This window comes from Pipistrellus hanaki (assembly GCF_964339955.1).
Source record: "Pipistrellus hanaki genome assembly, chromosome: 2".
NCBI classification, from domain to species: Eukaryota; Metazoa; Chordata; class Mammalia; order Chiroptera; family Vespertilionidae; genus Pipistrellus; species Pipistrellus hanaki.
In genome coordinates this window covers 183,456,643-183,473,426 of record NC_140504.1, presented here as the reverse complement: position 1 = coordinate 183,473,426, position 16,784 = coordinate 183,456,643, and the positions used below count along the sequence as shown (strand labels likewise).

The 16,784-nt window shown below is 50.5% G+C and overlaps 1 protein-coding gene across 2 annotated transcripts in view; it reads left to right on the top strand.

Moving 5' to 3' along the window:
- OPRD1 (opioid receptor delta 1) overlaps nt 1-16,466 on the top strand; it is a 33,399-nt gene extending 16,933 nt beyond the window's left edge. For both annotated transcript variants that reach the window (XM_084875119.1, XM_084875118.1), the window contains exons 2-3: nt 12,875-13,224; nt 15,878-16,466. In XM_084875119.1, the coding sequence (XP_084731245.1) occupies nt 12,875-13,224; nt 15,878-16,416 (889 nt within the window). In that variant the 3' untranslated portion in view covers nt 16,417-16,466. The remainder of the gene's footprint in view (nt 1-12,874; nt 13,225-15,877) is intronic.
- Nucleotides 16,467-16,784: the final 318 nt, after the last annotated feature.

Genomic DNA, 16,784 nt, shown 5'->3' with positions numbered 1-16,784 from the left:
CAGCGATCCCCGCTGGTTGGGACCACCAGCTGAAGCCGTTGTTCGATTTGGTTCCTCCAGGGCCGCAAGGTGGATCAGACTGAGGTCGGTGCTCTCACCTTGGTGCCGTTACTGTTATTGTTTTGGCTTTTAGGTCTCTTGCCCTGACTTTGATCCACATGGGGTTTAGTGTATAAATAGAAAGAAACATTCCCCTCAGTCTGGTTCAAAACAAACGAGCTACTTGGATAAATGATCTGACAGCTTTTCCCTTTGCTGCCGCAGAGCTGAGCCACTCAGACTCAGGGCAAACGGGAGAGGCCAGGTGTCCTTCAGGGGGCCCGGGTGGGTCCAGGTTAGAAGGGAGGAATGGAAGAAGGAATGAAGGAGAGAGGCAGGGCGTGGGGAAGGGCTGTCCCAATCGGAGCTCTTCACTCCATGACTGGTTCCGTTCAAGGGTCAGGACACCTGACTCCTCTGCCCACAGGGAGTCCTCCAGTAAATGCTGTCCCTTCTGAAGGGGACTCGGTTTTTGCCTGAAGGATGGCCCAGTCTAGTTTGGGAGACTGACTCATCAACATTCATTCGTTCACCACATGTGTTTGGAGCCCTAACCTGTTTGGGGATAGAGCGTCAGTGGATAGAGCCGTCGGCCTGCAGTTCGATTCTGGTCAAGGGCATCTACCTTGGTTGGGGGCACATCCCCAGTAGGAAGTTGTGCAGGAGGCAGCTGATCAATGTTTCTCTCTCATCGATGTTTCTAACTCTCTATCCCTCTCCCTTCCTCTCTGTAAAAAATCAGTAAGATGTATTTTTTAAAAATGTGCTTGGAGCACCTGCTTCATGCTAAGTGCTGCTGTAAGTTCTAGGCATGAAGACAAATGCCGTGCTTTGGGGAACGTATGCTTTCATTGTCCAAGAGAATACGTGGGGGGCACAGAGTACCCCGGATTCGCAGGAGAGAAGCGGGAACCGAAGTCAAAGGCAGGCACCGGCTTCAGGGGAGAGCTCTGGGTTCGAGTCTCTGCTCAGCCTCTTTCTGACGGTGCAGCCTTGGGCAAGTGCTGTGGGAACCGGGAGTAACAAATACTGTCTCCTCTGTAGGGCGATCTGTGAGGATTAATGACCCGGACGCTTTCCCAGTGCCCGCTACGTAGTCAGTATCCAACAAACGTTTATTTTCTATTAAAAAACAAAACAAAGCAAACATAGGTGCCTGCGAAGACCTTACACATAGTTGTTCGTAAATACTGGCTACTGCCCCTCGTGACCAGAGGGGAATTTTTTATGCTGAATTGGCCTCCTCTCTTTAACTCCCCATTGGGCCCTGTCATTGTGCCTGTGACATTGAAGCATCCATCTTGTATGCAAACTGCTGTTTGAAATGTTAACCCTGCTATTTGGCTTCTGTAAATTTAACCTTCCCCAGACAAGGTTATCCGTGCTGGCGCCAGGCCAGGCCTCTGGTTGAGGTCTCAAGGCCACAGTACATTCGGGCTCTTGAAGAATTTGTAACAAGGGGCCGGAAACACCTCATATTTGGGAGACAAAGAAGGTAAAAATCATATAAATAGGGAGAATTCCTGCATGCTGGGGCCCAGAATTTGAGAGACATTTTCCTCTGGCCCCGTGCGTAATAAATGTAACTCCATCTCTCTAAGTATTGCTTTGTTCTTCGGTTTTCTGTAACAATATTGCTCTGATGTTTATTGGTCTGTCTCTCCCTGACCCCGCCTGGATTGGGAGCAGATTGTCTCCAAAGCACGGGCCATAGCAGGACTGAGGAATGAGTGGAAACCAGACGGATGCTCTGGAGCCAGCTCACCTGGACCAGTGTCCTCCACGCGGTGCTGGCCTCCGGATTGGGGCCCTCGCCGCGGCCGATGCTTGATCAGGCAGTGCAGGTGGCAGGGAGGCCTGGGGGACAGTTGTGGGAACCTTTCACGTCCCGCGTGGTTCAGGGTTCAGGTCTGAAGGAGGCCGCACACAAATGAAAGAGACTAGAAAGGTATTAATTAATAAAGGGCAGGCGGGAGCCCAAGAGAGGACTACACCCCGCTCTGCCCTTGCTATCCCTTTTATTAAGACTATGGGATTCACCCCTAGCCTTTAGGCAGGCAATTCCAGTAATAGCCAATCAGCAAGAAACTGGTTTGGCTCTGTGGCTAGAGCACAGGCCTGCGGACTGAAAGGACCCAGGTTCGATTCTGGTCAAGGGCATGTACCTGGGTTGTGGGCTTTCAGAGAGAGAGCGAGCAGAAGAGAGCGAGGGCCCGGGGTCCATGTACTTTTAAGGGGAGGATAGTGGTCGGGGCTTAGGGCACTCAGCACACGCTGATTGGTGATTCGGGACCTAGGGACTTAGGAATCGGGGGCTAAGGGTGTTTGGCAGGTGCTGATTGGTGGTTCAGTGCTCAGGAATGTCTGGCTGCAGATGGGGTTTACGTCTGTCCGTCAGCTGGAGGAAGGGAGGATCTATCAGTTTAGAGCTCCGGAACCCGGAACTCGTAAGGTGAAGCCTCTCCGAGGACTGTGGTGTTTGGGAGCACCTTCCCAGCAGCTGCGTAGTTCAAGGTGAGCTCATGGGGCATTGGCTTAGAGAGAGAGCAAAGGGTTTCCCAATGCATCTCAGAGTCAATAGAGGGTCAGCCAGAGCTTACCTCACCGCTGGGGTTGGGTCCAAGGGTGAGGATTGAATCTTATGAGGAAAAAGCAGAAAAATAATGGAAGAAGTAGAAGAAGAAGAAGGAGAAGGAGAAGGAGAAGGAGAAGGAGAAGGAGAAGGAGAAGAAGAGAGAAAAAAAACACACAAAAAACCCCCAAAAGGCTGCCAGTTTTCACAAGTTTTGGCTCCTGAAAAGCATGATTACATCGAATTTACCAACAAGAAAACAGGCTCAGAGAGGTGCAGTAATTTATCCAAGATCACACAGCTGTCTGTGGAGGAGCCAAATCTGGAAGGCTCTGAAGGACGCCCTTACCACCTTCTCCAGCTTAGAAAATAGACAGCAACAGCTCCTGATTGCCCACAACCTTTTCTCTTTGTTGTGGTAAAATACACACCACGCGAAGTTTACCGTCTGCACCATTGAGTGCCCAGTGCAGCGACATTAAGTGCATTGACACTGCTGTGCAGCCGTCACCACCATTCGTCTTCAGAACGCTTTTCATCTTTGCAAACCGAAGCTCTGTTCTAATCTAAATATAACAGAAGCGTAATATGCTAATTACACTGGACGCCCTTCCGGGCGACCTTCAGGACGAAACCAGGGCTGTGGGTGCCGGAGGGAAGCCAGTGCTGGCAGGGGGGGAAGGAAGGCCTACGCTTGCATGAATTCTGTGCATCGGGCCTCTAGTTAAATATAAGTCCCCATTGCCCCCTCCCCCAGCTCCCGGAAACTGCCATTCTGCTTTCTGCCTCAATGCATCTGACTACTCTGTGTACCTTGTCTGTTTGTGACTGGTTTATTTCATTGGCGCAGTGTCCTTAAGGTTTATCCATGGCATAGCATGTGTCAGAATCTTCTTCCTTTTTGAGGCTGAATATTATCCCCTTGTTTGGCTGTACTGCATTTTGTTTATCCACTCATCCACCCATGGACACCTGGGGTTGCTTCCAGCGTTTATGAAGGATGCTGCTATGAACATGGGGCGTATGTATGTCTGAGATCCTACTTTTACATCTTCTGCTTACATACCCAGAAGAGGAATTGCTGGTTCACATGGCAATTCTTTTAGTTTTTCGAGGTATTGCTGTGCTGTTTTCCACAGCATCTGTATGACTTTACATTCCTGCCACACGGGTTTCAGTTTCTCCACATCCTTGGCAGTATTTATTTTCTGTATTTTTTGAGTAGTAGCCATCCTGGTAGGTATGAAGTAATATCTCATTGTGATTTTGATTTACATTTCCCTAAGGATTAATGATGTTCAGCATCTTTACATGTGCCTATGGGTCATTTATATATCTTTAGAATTAGGCCTATTTAAGTCCTTTGCCCTTTTAAAACAATCTGTGTTTTTAAAAATATTTTTAAAAAGAGATTTTTAGAGACGGAGGGAGGGAGAGGGATAGAGAGATAGAAACTTTGATGAGAGAGAAACTTTATCAACTGGCTGCCTCCTGCATGCCACCTCCTGGGATGGAGCCCACAGCCCAGCATGTACCCTGTCAGGGAATCAAACCGGTGACCTCTTAGTTCCTGGGTCAATGCTCAACCACTGAGCCACACGGGTTGGGTTGTAGTTTTGTTGTTGTTTGGGTTGTAGGAGTTCTTCAGATATTTTGGACATAAATCCCCTATCAGATATGTGATTTGCAGATATTTTCTCTCCTCTGTGAGTGGCCTTTTTACGCTGTTGGTAGTGTCTTTTGGTGCATGGAAGTTTTTAATTTTGATGTAGCCCGATTTACCTATTTTATTTTTGTTGCCTGTTCTTTTGGTATCATATCCAAGCAACCGCTATCAAGTCCAGTGTCATGAAGCTTTCCCCATATTTTCTTCTAAGAGTTTTATAGTGTTAGCTTTTTTATCCATTTTCAGTTCATTTTTAATATTAAAGTAGGAGCTCAATGTCATATCCACAACTTTTTGAAATAGAGAAAAGAAATCAGAAACCAAGGTAGGATTTTGGGCATGGGGCAATAAGCACTTTATTTTTCTAGAGAGTTCAATCCCTTGCCCTTTCTTGCTCTGCCCTCCATCTAGCCTTCTCACAGTAGTCAGTGATTTTTATTTATTTATTTATTTATTTTAAATATATTTTATTGATTTTCTTACAGAGAGGAAGGGAGAGAGATAGAGAGCTAGAAACATCGATGACAGAGAAACATCGACCAGCTGCCTCTTGCACACCCCCTACCGGGGATGTACCCGCAACCAATGTACATGCCCTTGGCTGGAATCGAACCTGGGACCTTTCAGTCTGCAGACCAATGCTCTACCGCTGAGCCAAACCGGTTTCGGCTAGTCAGTGATTTTTAAAGGAGCACACCTACATTAGACCACATCTGTTTAAAATCTCTGAGGACTCCCCCACCCCCTTGCACTCAGAATAAAATCCAACATTTTGTTATGGCCCGAAGGTTCCGCGTGACTGGCTTCTCAGCAGCCACTTCTGCTGCCTCTCCTGTTGTTTCCTCTCTGGCTCACTCCCCTCTCGTTGCGCTGGATTTATGACTCTCCCTGCAGCTCACCCGCTCTTTCCTGCCACGGGGTGTTTGTGCATGTTCTTTGTGCATGTTCTTTGAAACAGCCTCGCCCTTCACCTTCACATGGCTGACTCCTCCTCATTCTTTCCAGCCTGGCAGAGGTGTTGTTTTGTCTTAGCTCCAACTGCCATAACAAGACACCACAAACTGGGTGGCTTAACAGCAGACGCTGATTTTCTCATGGTTCTGGAGGCAAAGGTGCCAGAGAGCTTTTTTCCTAGCTTCCCATGACAAGAAGAGAGGGAGCGACTGGAAGATTGGGAGTAGAAGGAGGGTAGGGAGGGAGGGAGAGGGAAAAAGAGAAAAAGAAAGAGATACCCTGTTTCCCTGAAAATAAGACAGTGTCTTATATTAATTTTTTCTCCCAAAGTTGCACTAGGTCTTATTTTCGGAGGATGTCTTATTTTCAGGGAAACACAGTATTAGTGCCCTTATAACAGGTGTCTCTTCTTAAATGGGCACTAATCCCATCATGACTCCATATAACCCTAAGGATCTCCCAAGGCCCGATCTCAAACACACAGGCCAGGCTCCGATGAGAATTTTGGGGAACACGGTTCAGTTCATAGCACATCTCCTCAGAGAAGCCATCGATGACCTCCCAGCCTATGCCAGCTTCCTCCCACAAATCCCCTCAAGCTCCCACTGGTAATGTCCATCGCTAGACCCTTCTCTTATCCTTCATGGCAGAGTGGTAATAGTGGGTAACTATACACTAATTCACAGAGCAATTTGTTCACTGTCTGCCCCCTCCCTACGACCATACATTTCAAGGAGCCAGACTGTCACCATCTCTCCTATGTCCCCTCCTCAGTGCCTGGCACATAAGAGGTGCTTGTGAATACCGGTTGGATGAGTGGAGGACTTTAGCATAAGCTCACATCCCTGGACTTCTTTACTGACTATGAGAGGTGGGGAGGAAGGAAGGTAACAGCACGAGGGGCAGTAGAGGGAAGTCATCACCAAGTGTATTGGCACTAGAATGCCTCAGTGAAATACCAGCTCTGCCACTTATGGGTCATGTGACTTGGGCAAGTCCCTTTACCTTTTATGCCTCAGCTATGTTTCTTAAGAGATGCCAGCACCTGTTTGGAAGATGGAAAGCGGTTGGAAGAGGAGTACCCGGCTGAGCAGGGGTGAGGTGTGGGACTGGAAACCGGCAGGGGGTTGATTCCCCATAGAAGGAGCAGTGAGACATGTAGGCCTCTCAGTCTTAGGCCTGCCCAGCCAGGCGACTGCCCCATTTTGCAGGAAGTCAAGATTTTTCCCTAGAGAAGTTAACCTGGAGAAACTTTGAGCTCAGGGCCAGCAGACAAGAAAGGGTCAGAGAGAGACACCGAATGGAAAATGGAGGGGTCCCATGGTAATCTCTGTCCCTGCTACCAGAACCCCTACAGCCAGGTGTGTGTTGCCAGCAGGAAGATGGGAGGATTCTTTTCTGAAAGCCTCAGAGAAGAGAACTGATATTTAGCTGTCCCCAGAATAAAGCCAGATTTTTGCTCAGTCCCTCTACAGGGCCCTTGTGCTGACATGTGTGCACATGCGCGCGCGTGCACGCACACACACACACACACACACACACACACACACGCCTATCAATTAGTTTGTTAGTGCTTCATAGAAAGATCCACCTTTAGTCACATCTTACCAGATAGTTGAAGGCAGTCTCCAGAATAGAAGAGAAAGGCCAGTACAGGCAATTAAACAAAAACGTTCGAAGCAAAAAGACAAATGCAGAGAGCAGAAGAAAAAAAAACACAAAAAAACAAAAACTATCATCTCCTTAGAGAGGTCAGAGAAGATATTGTATCCATGAAATAAGATGTCATAAAAAGGAATAATAAGAAAACAAAACACAGGAGCCACACGTTGGAAAAAGTCGATAAAAAGGTTGGGAGATAATGAAAAGGAAATGTCCCCCAAAGACATGGAGATGAAAATAAGAACATGTGAGATCAATGTCAGGAGGCCCAATGTCTGACTAGCAGATTGTCCAGGGGTTCCAGACAAAGCAGAGGAGGAAATGAACTAATAACTATGAGGACATTTCAGACCGAAGGACTTGAATCTCCAGACTGAGAGGCTCGATAAAATGAAAACGAATCACCCAAAGTGCACCACCAGGGACGTCAGAACACTAGGGGTAAAGAGACAGTACTGAAAGCTTCTTGGCCGGGGCGGGGGGGGGGGGGGGGGGGGCGCCAGCTTACAGATCAGCCGGAGTCAGAATGGTTCAGATACCTCAGTGGCAACATAGAAGTTAGAGAAGATGAGGAAGACAGGCCTTCAAAACTCTGATGGAAAATGATTTCCAACCTACTAATCCTTACACAGTCAGAGAAATCAGAAGTGAGGCTACAAGGAAGACATTGGCAGACATGCAAGAATGTAAAAATGTTATTTTCTATGTGTCCTTTCTTAGGAAGTGACTAAAGGGTGTGCTGCACCAACATGAGGGCATAAACCAAGATAGAAAAGACGTACCGAAACCGGTTTGGCTCAGTGGATGGAGCGTCGGTCTGCGGACTGAAAGGTCCCAGGTTCGATTCCAGTCAAGGGCATGTACCTTGGTTGCAGGCACATCCCCGGTAGGGGGTGTGCAGGAGGCAGCTGGTTGATGTTTCCCTCTCATTGACATTTTTAGCTCTGTATCTCTCTCCCTTCCTCTCTGTGAAAAATCAATAAGATATATTTTTTTAAAAATGGAAAAAGAAAAGAAAAAAGAAAAGCTGTGTAAGCCAGAAAGCAGGTGCTCTAACACAGGAGCACAGGTGTGCATCTGGTCCGGAAAGAAACTACCGGCAGATTGAAAAGGAAGGAGGGCCCTCGCTGCTTTGGCTCAGTGGATAGAGCGTTGACCTGTGGACCAAAGGGTCCCGGGTTCGATTCCAGTCAAGGGCATTCGCTCTGTTTTTTTCCACTCTCTCTAAATATTAAGTACCCTCTGGTGAGGATTAAAAAAAAAAAGAGAGGGGTGGGGTGGGGAGGAAGGAGGGTGACACCAGGAGATGGATCATTAGGAAAAGAGAAGGCACTGGTAAGTGACTGTATGGGAAAGGCATTTTATGCGTCTGCTGGAATGGTTGAGGAGATATAGCAATATGTGTACAAATGGAAAAAAGGAGGCAGTTATTCCAGGAAAAACAAAAATCTGTATTAGAAAATAAATGTGAGCCGAAACCAGTTTGGCTCAGTGGATAGAGCGTCGGTCTGCAGACTGAAAGGTTCCAGGTTCAATTCCGGTCAAGGGCATGTACATTGGTTGCGGGCACATCCCCCGTAGGGGATGTACAGGAGGCAGCTGGAGGCAGCTGGTCGATGTTTCTAACTCTCTATCCCTCTCCCTTCCTCTCTGTAAAAAAAAAAAAATCAATAAAATATATTTTAAAAAAGAAAGAAAATAAATGTGATTATAGCATACCATTTGGCTCAGCTGGACAATATCGACAAAGTCATAAGAATGTAAACCCTAAAAAAAAAAAAAAAAAAAAAAAAAAAAAAAAGAGTATAAACCTTGAATATCAGTTTCACTTACATTTTTAAAAGGTGGTAAAACTGTATTGGAAGAAAGGAGAGGGCGGTGGAGTTGGGTAGTGTAGGAGTCCATTAACAGGGAGTTATGGAGGACATTATAGTGTTCTGTAATACCTGGTTCTTCTGCTTCTGGGCACATACAAGACTGAACTCCTCAGCCCCTTGCTGTTGACTGGGGCCATGATAGTTCTAGCCCATCGGCTTCCGGTGGGAGGCTGTGCTGCAGCTAGACAGAGCGTGGATGGCCTGCGGCTGTCTTGGTTGTGTGAAGCCCCTGAGACTTGGGGGTTGTCTGTTATGGCTGCCTAGCCCGGCTCAACCGAATACGAACATCCATTACTGTCTCACGTGGCTACATCGAGAAACCACCGTTTTTAAACGTGCTGTTTAGAAGGATGGAGGTAATGAGAAGGATAACTGAACACGTGGAAAGGGGAGGCTCTGGAGGGTGGGGAGGGGAGGGCTGAGGGGCACCTCTTCTCGATAGAGTGCAATGTGACTTTTCATAGGATGTCACTGCATTACACTGGCAGAGAGAGAATTTTATAAAAAGCTATAGGCATACAAGACGGCACTTCTCGGCCCCTTATTTATTCTCTGTGGTTTGGAAGGATTCCCGCCACATCATTACCGTGTGTCTCTCGGGGAGGGGACTCGCGGTGGAGTGGCCGGCGCGGGAGGCACTGTGGGAAAGGAGCCCGCACAGATGGAAGGCCCGGCTGAGGAGCTCGGCTCTTACCCAGATGGCAATGGGGAGCCACAGAGGACTGTAAGCAGAAGCGTGCCCCGAGCCGATCTGCCCGTGGCCGTGAGCTCCCGGCTTATGCGGATGATGACCTGAGGGGCGGAGAGAATGCTGGGGTGGTCCCCGGGCCAGCCGGGGAGACCTGACCTACACAATAGATACCTATTTTTTTTTTAAAAAAAATATATATTTTATTGATTTTTTACAGAGAGGAAGAGAGAGGAATAGAGAGTTAGAAACATCGATGAGAGAGAATCATCGATCAGCTGCCTCCTGCACACCCCCCTAATGGGGATGTGCCCGCAACCAAGGTACATGCCCTTGACCAGAATCGAACCCGGGACCTTTCAGTCCGCAGACTGACGCTCTATCCACTGAGCCAAACTGGCTTCGGCAACAGATGCCTATTGAAAGCCTGCTATTTGCCGGGCGCAGTCGGTAGGGCCGATAACACAGCAGGGGACACAGTGGACAAAGGGCCTGTCTTCAGGGAGCGGATGTGGGTGAGAGAGTCAGATGGACAGAAAAGAAGATAAATGCTAAGCCAGGCGGTTGTGTGTGATGTAAAGAAAAGGAAGCAGTGTTGGGAGCTAGAGCGTGATGGTAGGGGTGGGGGGTCAGGGCAGCCTCTCTGGGAAGCGACATTGAATGGAGCCCTGAGTTACGTGAAGGACCGAGCCATGCACACCTGGGGCCTCGAGGCTTCTAGGAAGAGTGAGCGGCAGGCCAGAGGCCTGGCCTTGGTGTGTCCGAGGAACAGGGAAGAAGTGAGGGGCGGGGGGCAGCCATCAAGGGAAGGTTCTGGGAGCTGAGGCCTGAGAGGTGGTTGGGGCCAGTTTGTGGAATTGGCGTTGAGAGCAGGAGAGCGGCATGGTTATTTATTTATTTATTTTGGTTAATCCTCATCCAAGGATATTTTTTCCATTGATTTTGAGAGAAAGTGGGAGGGAGGGAAGGGGAGAAACAGAGAGAGAGAGAGGAACATCAATGTGCGAGAGACACATCGATTGGTTGCCTCCCGCACACTTCCAACCAGCGCTGGGGATCGAGCAACTGAGGTACATGCCCTTGGCTGGCAGTTGAACCCACAACCCTTTAGGCCAAGGGCAGATGCTCTAACCGCTGAGCAAAACCATCTAGGGCAGAGCGGCATGATTTGTCAGAGGAGGCCAACAGGACAGGGCTGGGTGCTGGTTAGCTGTGGGGTGGGAGGCCGGGGAGGAGAGGGGCTCTGGCTGGCGGCATCGCTGGGCCTCTCAGCCCCGCCTGGACCAGCTACAGCAGCTTCCTCACCTACTTCCCAGCATCTCAGCCCCCCCTGGGAGTGGAAGGAGCCCTTCATAAATCAAAATAGCAGGCGAAGAACAGCCTCTAATTGTTCTGCGTAAAAGAAGCAAAATTAGACGAGTCAGCTGTGGGGTTGAGACTGCCTCCCACACAGCTGTGATCCCGCTCCCCACTGACGGCAGACTTTCCAAGACTTGTAATTCTGCTGTCTTCGAGCAAAACTTTTTGCTTCTCCAGCTGCGGGGCAAGTGACAGCTATTTTGGGAGGGAGTGGGACAGATGCTGGCTCTGGAGGACAGTGAGCCACTCAGTATAAGAGCCAAACAAATTAGTGACATCATGGGGCTTCAGCTGATAGAATCCATTCAGTCATTCCAAACACCTTGAGGGCGCGCATCTGTCCAGCCTGGAGGGGCAGAGGCAGAAGCATGGTCCTTGGGGCAGAGCGGAGAGAAGCTTGGGTCTGCGAGTCAAGGAGGTCTATGTTTGTTTCTTTGTTTTTAAACTTTTTAAAATATATATATTTTATTGATTTTTTACAGAGAGGAAGGGAGAGGGATAGAGAGCTAGAAACGTCGATGAGAGAGAAACATCGACTAGCTGCCTCTTGCACACCCCCTACCGGAGATGTGTCCACAACCAACGTACATGTCTCTGACCGGAATTGAACCCGGGACCTTTCAGTCCGCAGACCGACGCTCTACCACTGAGCCAAACCGGTTTCGGCTGGAATCGGCATTTCTTGGAGTCCTTCCAATGGTTGTGAGGGAAGTCCTTGGGCCACACTTTCACAAAAGCACTCCCCTCCGCCTCGCCGAGTTCTTCTGCTCTGAAATCTGAGGAGTCACTCGTACAACTCTTCTTTGGGATTCTCAGATCACTCACGGGACATGAGAGCAGTCCTCACCCCTGCCTCGGTGTCCTGGTGTGTTTCCATGATCACATTGCACTGGAACGGCTTTCAGTGTGCGCGCCTCCTCCAGCATACCTGGTGCCCCGCCCAGGACTGGAAATGTTGGCCACACAGGGGCCGGCGGTGGTGCAGGCAGCTGTGTGGCAGCGTGGACCATGGAGGGATGGGTGTTGGAGAGTGTCAGGTTCAGGGCCTGGTTGAGGACATTTGGCTTGGGCACTGGGCCTGTGCTCTGTGTTGGAAGTCTGACACTGTCCCCTGCTCCCCTTCCCCACAGCTCGGTGAGACCAGCTGTATGGGAAGAAGATAGTCTGGAAAGGACAGTGGGAAGGACTGGGAGCCCATGGAGCACATTCCAGGTGGTCTAAGGTCCTAATCATTCTGCTAGGCCGAGTCCCTCCATCAGAGCTGCCAATCACATTCCCAGAAGGCCAGGTCAGTGGTAAAGGGTCAGGTCACTCTGGTCTAGCCCCCAGCTTCATTTTTATATGTGAAGAATAATAGCCTCTATCATATACCAAGCTTTGGGCTCTGGCCTAAGTGCTGTATCATCTCATTACATTTCATAACAACTCAATGAGATTGGTAAAAATATTGTCCCTCTTTTTACAGTTGTGGACACTAAGGCTTAGAAAGTTCAAGTTGCTAGCCCAGAAGCACTCAGCTGACAAACTGTAGAGGCAGGTTAGAACTTAGACCTGTTTCTCTCAGGAGCCGTTTTATTTTTAAAAGATAAAATGTTTGCCGAAACCGGTTTGGCTCAGTGGTAGAGCGTCGGTCTGCGGACTGAAAGGTCTTGGGTTCGATTTCGGTCAAGGGCATGTGCCTTGGTTGCGAGCACATCCCCAGTAGGGGGTGTGCAAGAGGCAGCTGGTCAATGTTTCTCTCTCATCGACATTTCTAGCTCTCTATCTCTCTCCTTTCCTCTCTGTAAAAAATCAATAAAATATATTAAAAAAAAAAAAAAAGATAAAATGTTTCCCCCCCCTAAAATACCTTCTGTCAAAGTTACTCCAAGCCAGATAAATGCCCTTTCGTCTGTTACAGTGGAAAGGAATGATGCTGAATCAGATAGGTCAGGCTTATCATCCCTCCTCTGCCCCAGACTTTTGTGTGACCTTGGATCAGTCATTTCACCTCCCTGAGTTTCCAGTGGAACTGGAGTCTGTGGGTTGGAACGGTGATATATGCCTTTTCTTTTCAGGTACGCGAAGATGAAGACAGCCACCAACATCTACATCTTCAACCTGGCCTTGGCAGACGCCTTGGCCACCAGCACGCTGCCCTTCCAGAGCGCCAAGTACCTGATGGAGACGTGGCCTTTCGGGGAGCTTCTCTGCAAGGCCGTGCTCTCCATCGACTACTACAACATGTTCACCAGCATCTTCACGCTCACCATGATGAGTGTGGACCGCTACATTGCTGTCTGCCACCCTGTCAAGGCCCTGGACTTCCGCACACCCGCCAAGGCCAAGCTGATCAACATCTGCATATGGGTCCTGGCGTCAGGTGTTGGTGTGCCCATCATGATCATGGCTGTGACCCGTCCCCGGGGTGAGTGGCCACAGGAGGCAGCACATGTGGGGTCTCTGTGGGTTTATAGGCTTATTAGGGTAGAGATATGGATTGCTGATCAATGAAATTGTGGATGACTGGCCAGTGGGAATATGGATAGTCAACCAATGGGAATGGGAATGGTTGGCCCATGAGGAATGGGAATGGTTGACTGTGGTGTGGATGAATGGCTCGTCAGTAGACTTATGGATTGCTGGCCAAAGAAAATTATCAATGGGATTATAGATGGCTGATAGATGAGCATGTAGCTGCGTGGCCATCACTGTGTGACCTTGGATCAGTCATTTCACTTCCCTGACAAAAGAAACTTTTTAGGGTTTCTTTAAGGAGATAGATGTATGGCCAGTGGGGTGAGGCTGTCACTGATCTGTGAGCAACGGAGGCCACAAGACCTGCAGTCCCATCCCAGATTCCCTTCCACCCCAATGTGAAGTCATTGGCTCAAATGACCAAAGCAACGCCTAGAGATTGGCCTTTAGAGAATGACGGTAGAAAGGTGCATTTCCTCAGAGCAGAATGGTAATTATTAGTATAGTAACCCCCTCTATCAGTCAGGGTAGCTGCGCAGTGGCTTAACACAGTAGAAGTTTACTTCTTACTCACATTACTGTTCATTGTGAGCAAGAGGGGGGTCTCTATGCCCCACATCATTCAGGGACCCAGGCCCCACATGATGGTTTTGGATCCTCCAGGGCTGGATCTGGGCAGCAGAGGAATATGGAGAGGGAGTTGTGAGAAAGCACAACCACTTTTAAATGTTATGGCCCATCTCTGCCTAGTGATAGCTGGTCACGTGACTCCAACGATGTAAAGAAGTGGGAAAAGTAGTTCAGCCGGGTGCCAAAGACACTGGTCCCTGACCTCTCTGAGCCACACTCTATCATGGGGTGTTAAGATTGAATGAGGTTGTAAGTGTAAAATACTTAGCTCATTGCCAAGGCCCAATAAATAGCAGCAATTAAGATAATTAAGCCTATGAGATAGACAAGGCAGAGACTCCCATCTCCATGGTTTATTTCACACAGCCAGACATTTGGTGGAATTTGGCCTAAAACCCAAGGCTCCTGGCCCCTGCGGTGAAGGTTTGCAGGTCATCAGAGCTGTGGTGGGAGAGGGGAACAGGCTTGGTGGAGGCTTTCTTGGCCATCACTGACTCTCACAGGGGCACAGCCCCTAGAAAGTCTCTGAGCTTATTGGTCTGACTCAGCAGCTGGGCCCTGTTCCTCACTGTCAGCCTTCAGTTTACGGGCCATTAACTACAGCCCTGCTGGGGGCTGGGCCAGATGGGCCTTCTCATTCTCTCCCCCCTCCCCCCTCCACACACACACACACACACACACACACACCCCACTGCCCCAGTGTGTGCCATCAGCACGTACATGCCACTTGCTGTGTGACCTTGGACAAGTGCTGTTCCTCTCTGGGCCTGGTCCTGCCATTTGCACAATGAAGTCTGGGACTCAGTTATCCCTGTGGATCCTGCCACCCTGCCTTCCCAGGCCCGTTCCGTCTGTGGATTTCCAGCCCCCTTTTCTCAACCCTCAGGCTCCAAGTCCACTGTGTAGCTCCTCAAATTCCAGAATTCCAAAGACCTTGGGCGTCTCCTGGGCCGCCTCAGCCTGTGTCTGTATCTCACAGCTCCCCTAAGGTGCGCATCCAGCCCAGGCCCACACAGGGCGCTCATTCTTATCTCTGGACAAGCCTGGCAGTCAGAAGTGTTTGCCATGAGGCTGAGCTTTGCCTCCCAGCCCTAGCCCTGACCTTTGGACGCCCACATGTTCTGCCCTGTGAGTGCACAGAGAGCTGGAGCCCCACTGTGCTCTGTGCTTCACATGCTCTGGCCCAGTTAACCCTCACAACAACCCTGTGAGGTTTAGGTGTGCTGTCAGTCCCACTTTAGGGAAGCTCTTGAAGTTTGAATAATTTGCTCCAGGCCACACCACACCGTTAATAGGACCCGAGTCCTGCTTTTTAACTCATTCTCTCTATGTCAGTGTAGCAATATTGACCCCACTGAAGTTACTTTGGAAATGTGTGAGCTGTTTCCAGTTATCATAATATTATAACTGGCCTTTAGGGAGCTTAGGCTAAATTATAGCATTACTGTTGGGCTTATAAAGGGACTTGGAGAGAATATAGGAAGACCTCTGTAGTAGGGCCAATCCTGCTGGGATGTTGAAGGATGAATAAGAGTTCGCCACGTGCAGTGCAGGATATCCCAGGTGGAGGAATCACCCTGAATAAAAGAGGCAACAGCACTTGTCCAAGGTCACACAGCAAGTGGCATATGAGTGCTGATGGCACACCTGGGGGAAGTGGTGTGTGTGTGTGTGTGTGTGTGTGTGAGAGAGAGAGAGAGAGAGAGAGAGAGAGAGGAGGAGGGGGGAGTGAGGAGGCCCATCTGGCCCAGCCCCCAGCAGGGCTGTAGTTAATGGCCTGTAAACTGAAGGCTGACAGTGAGGAACAGGGCCCAGCTGCTGAGTCAAGGCCAATAAGCTCAGACTTTCTAGGGCCTTTTTAGGAGGAGGCAGTGGGACCTGACCTGGTTGAGAAGGGCGGGGGGCAGGCGGCCGAGCCCCTCAGGCCCCCAGCCCTCTCACCCGGCCTGTGTTTCTTTCTTCCCGCGGCCCAGACGGAGCGGTGGTGTGCACGCTCCAGTTCCCCAGCCCCAGCTGGTACTGGGACACGGTGACCAAGGTCTGCGTGTTCCTCTTCGCCTTCGTGGTCCCCATCCTCATCATCACCGTGTGCTACGGGCTGATGCTGCTGCGCCTGCGCAGCGTGCGCCTGCTGGCGGGCTCCCGGGAGAAGGACCGCGGGCTGCGGCGCATCACGCGCATGGTGCTGGTGGTGGTGGGCGCCTTCGTGGTGTGCTGGGCGCCCATCCACGTCTTCGTCATCGTCTGGACGCTGGTGGACATCGACCGCCGCGACCCGCTCGTGCTGGCCGCGCTGCACCTGTGCATCGCGCTGGGCTACGCCAACAGCAGCCTCAACCCGCTGCTCTACGCCTTCCTGGACGAGAACTTCAAGCGCTGCTTCCGCCACCTCTGCCGCTGGCCCTGCGGCCGCCCCGAGCCCGGCGGCTTCGGCCGCGCCCGGGAAGCCACCGTCCGCGAGCGGATCACCGCCTGCACCCCGTCCGAGGGTCCCGGGGGCACCGCTGCCTGACCGGCCCGGCCGGCCCACGGCGGGACCCTCCGGCGGGACCTGGAGGCCACACCGAGGGCGAAGGGGGGGTGGCGGGGGCCAGGGAGCCGCAGGAGGATCAGGGGGGCCTCTGCTTTGAAAAACAGACCCAGGTTTGAGAGGAGCCACTGCTGAGAGATGGGGCCTGGACCTCTGGGGCAGAGGGATGGGCACCCCCTGTGGGTGGACCTCTGGGGCAGAGAGATGGGCACCCCCCTGGGGGTGGACTTCTGGGGCAGGGAGGAGGGCTGGGCAGTGGTGGGTTGTGTCTCTGGACTGAGGGCCTGGTCAGAGGCTCTGGCCGGAGGAGGAGGAAGAGCTGGGGAGCAGGACCTGTGGCTCTGAAACTG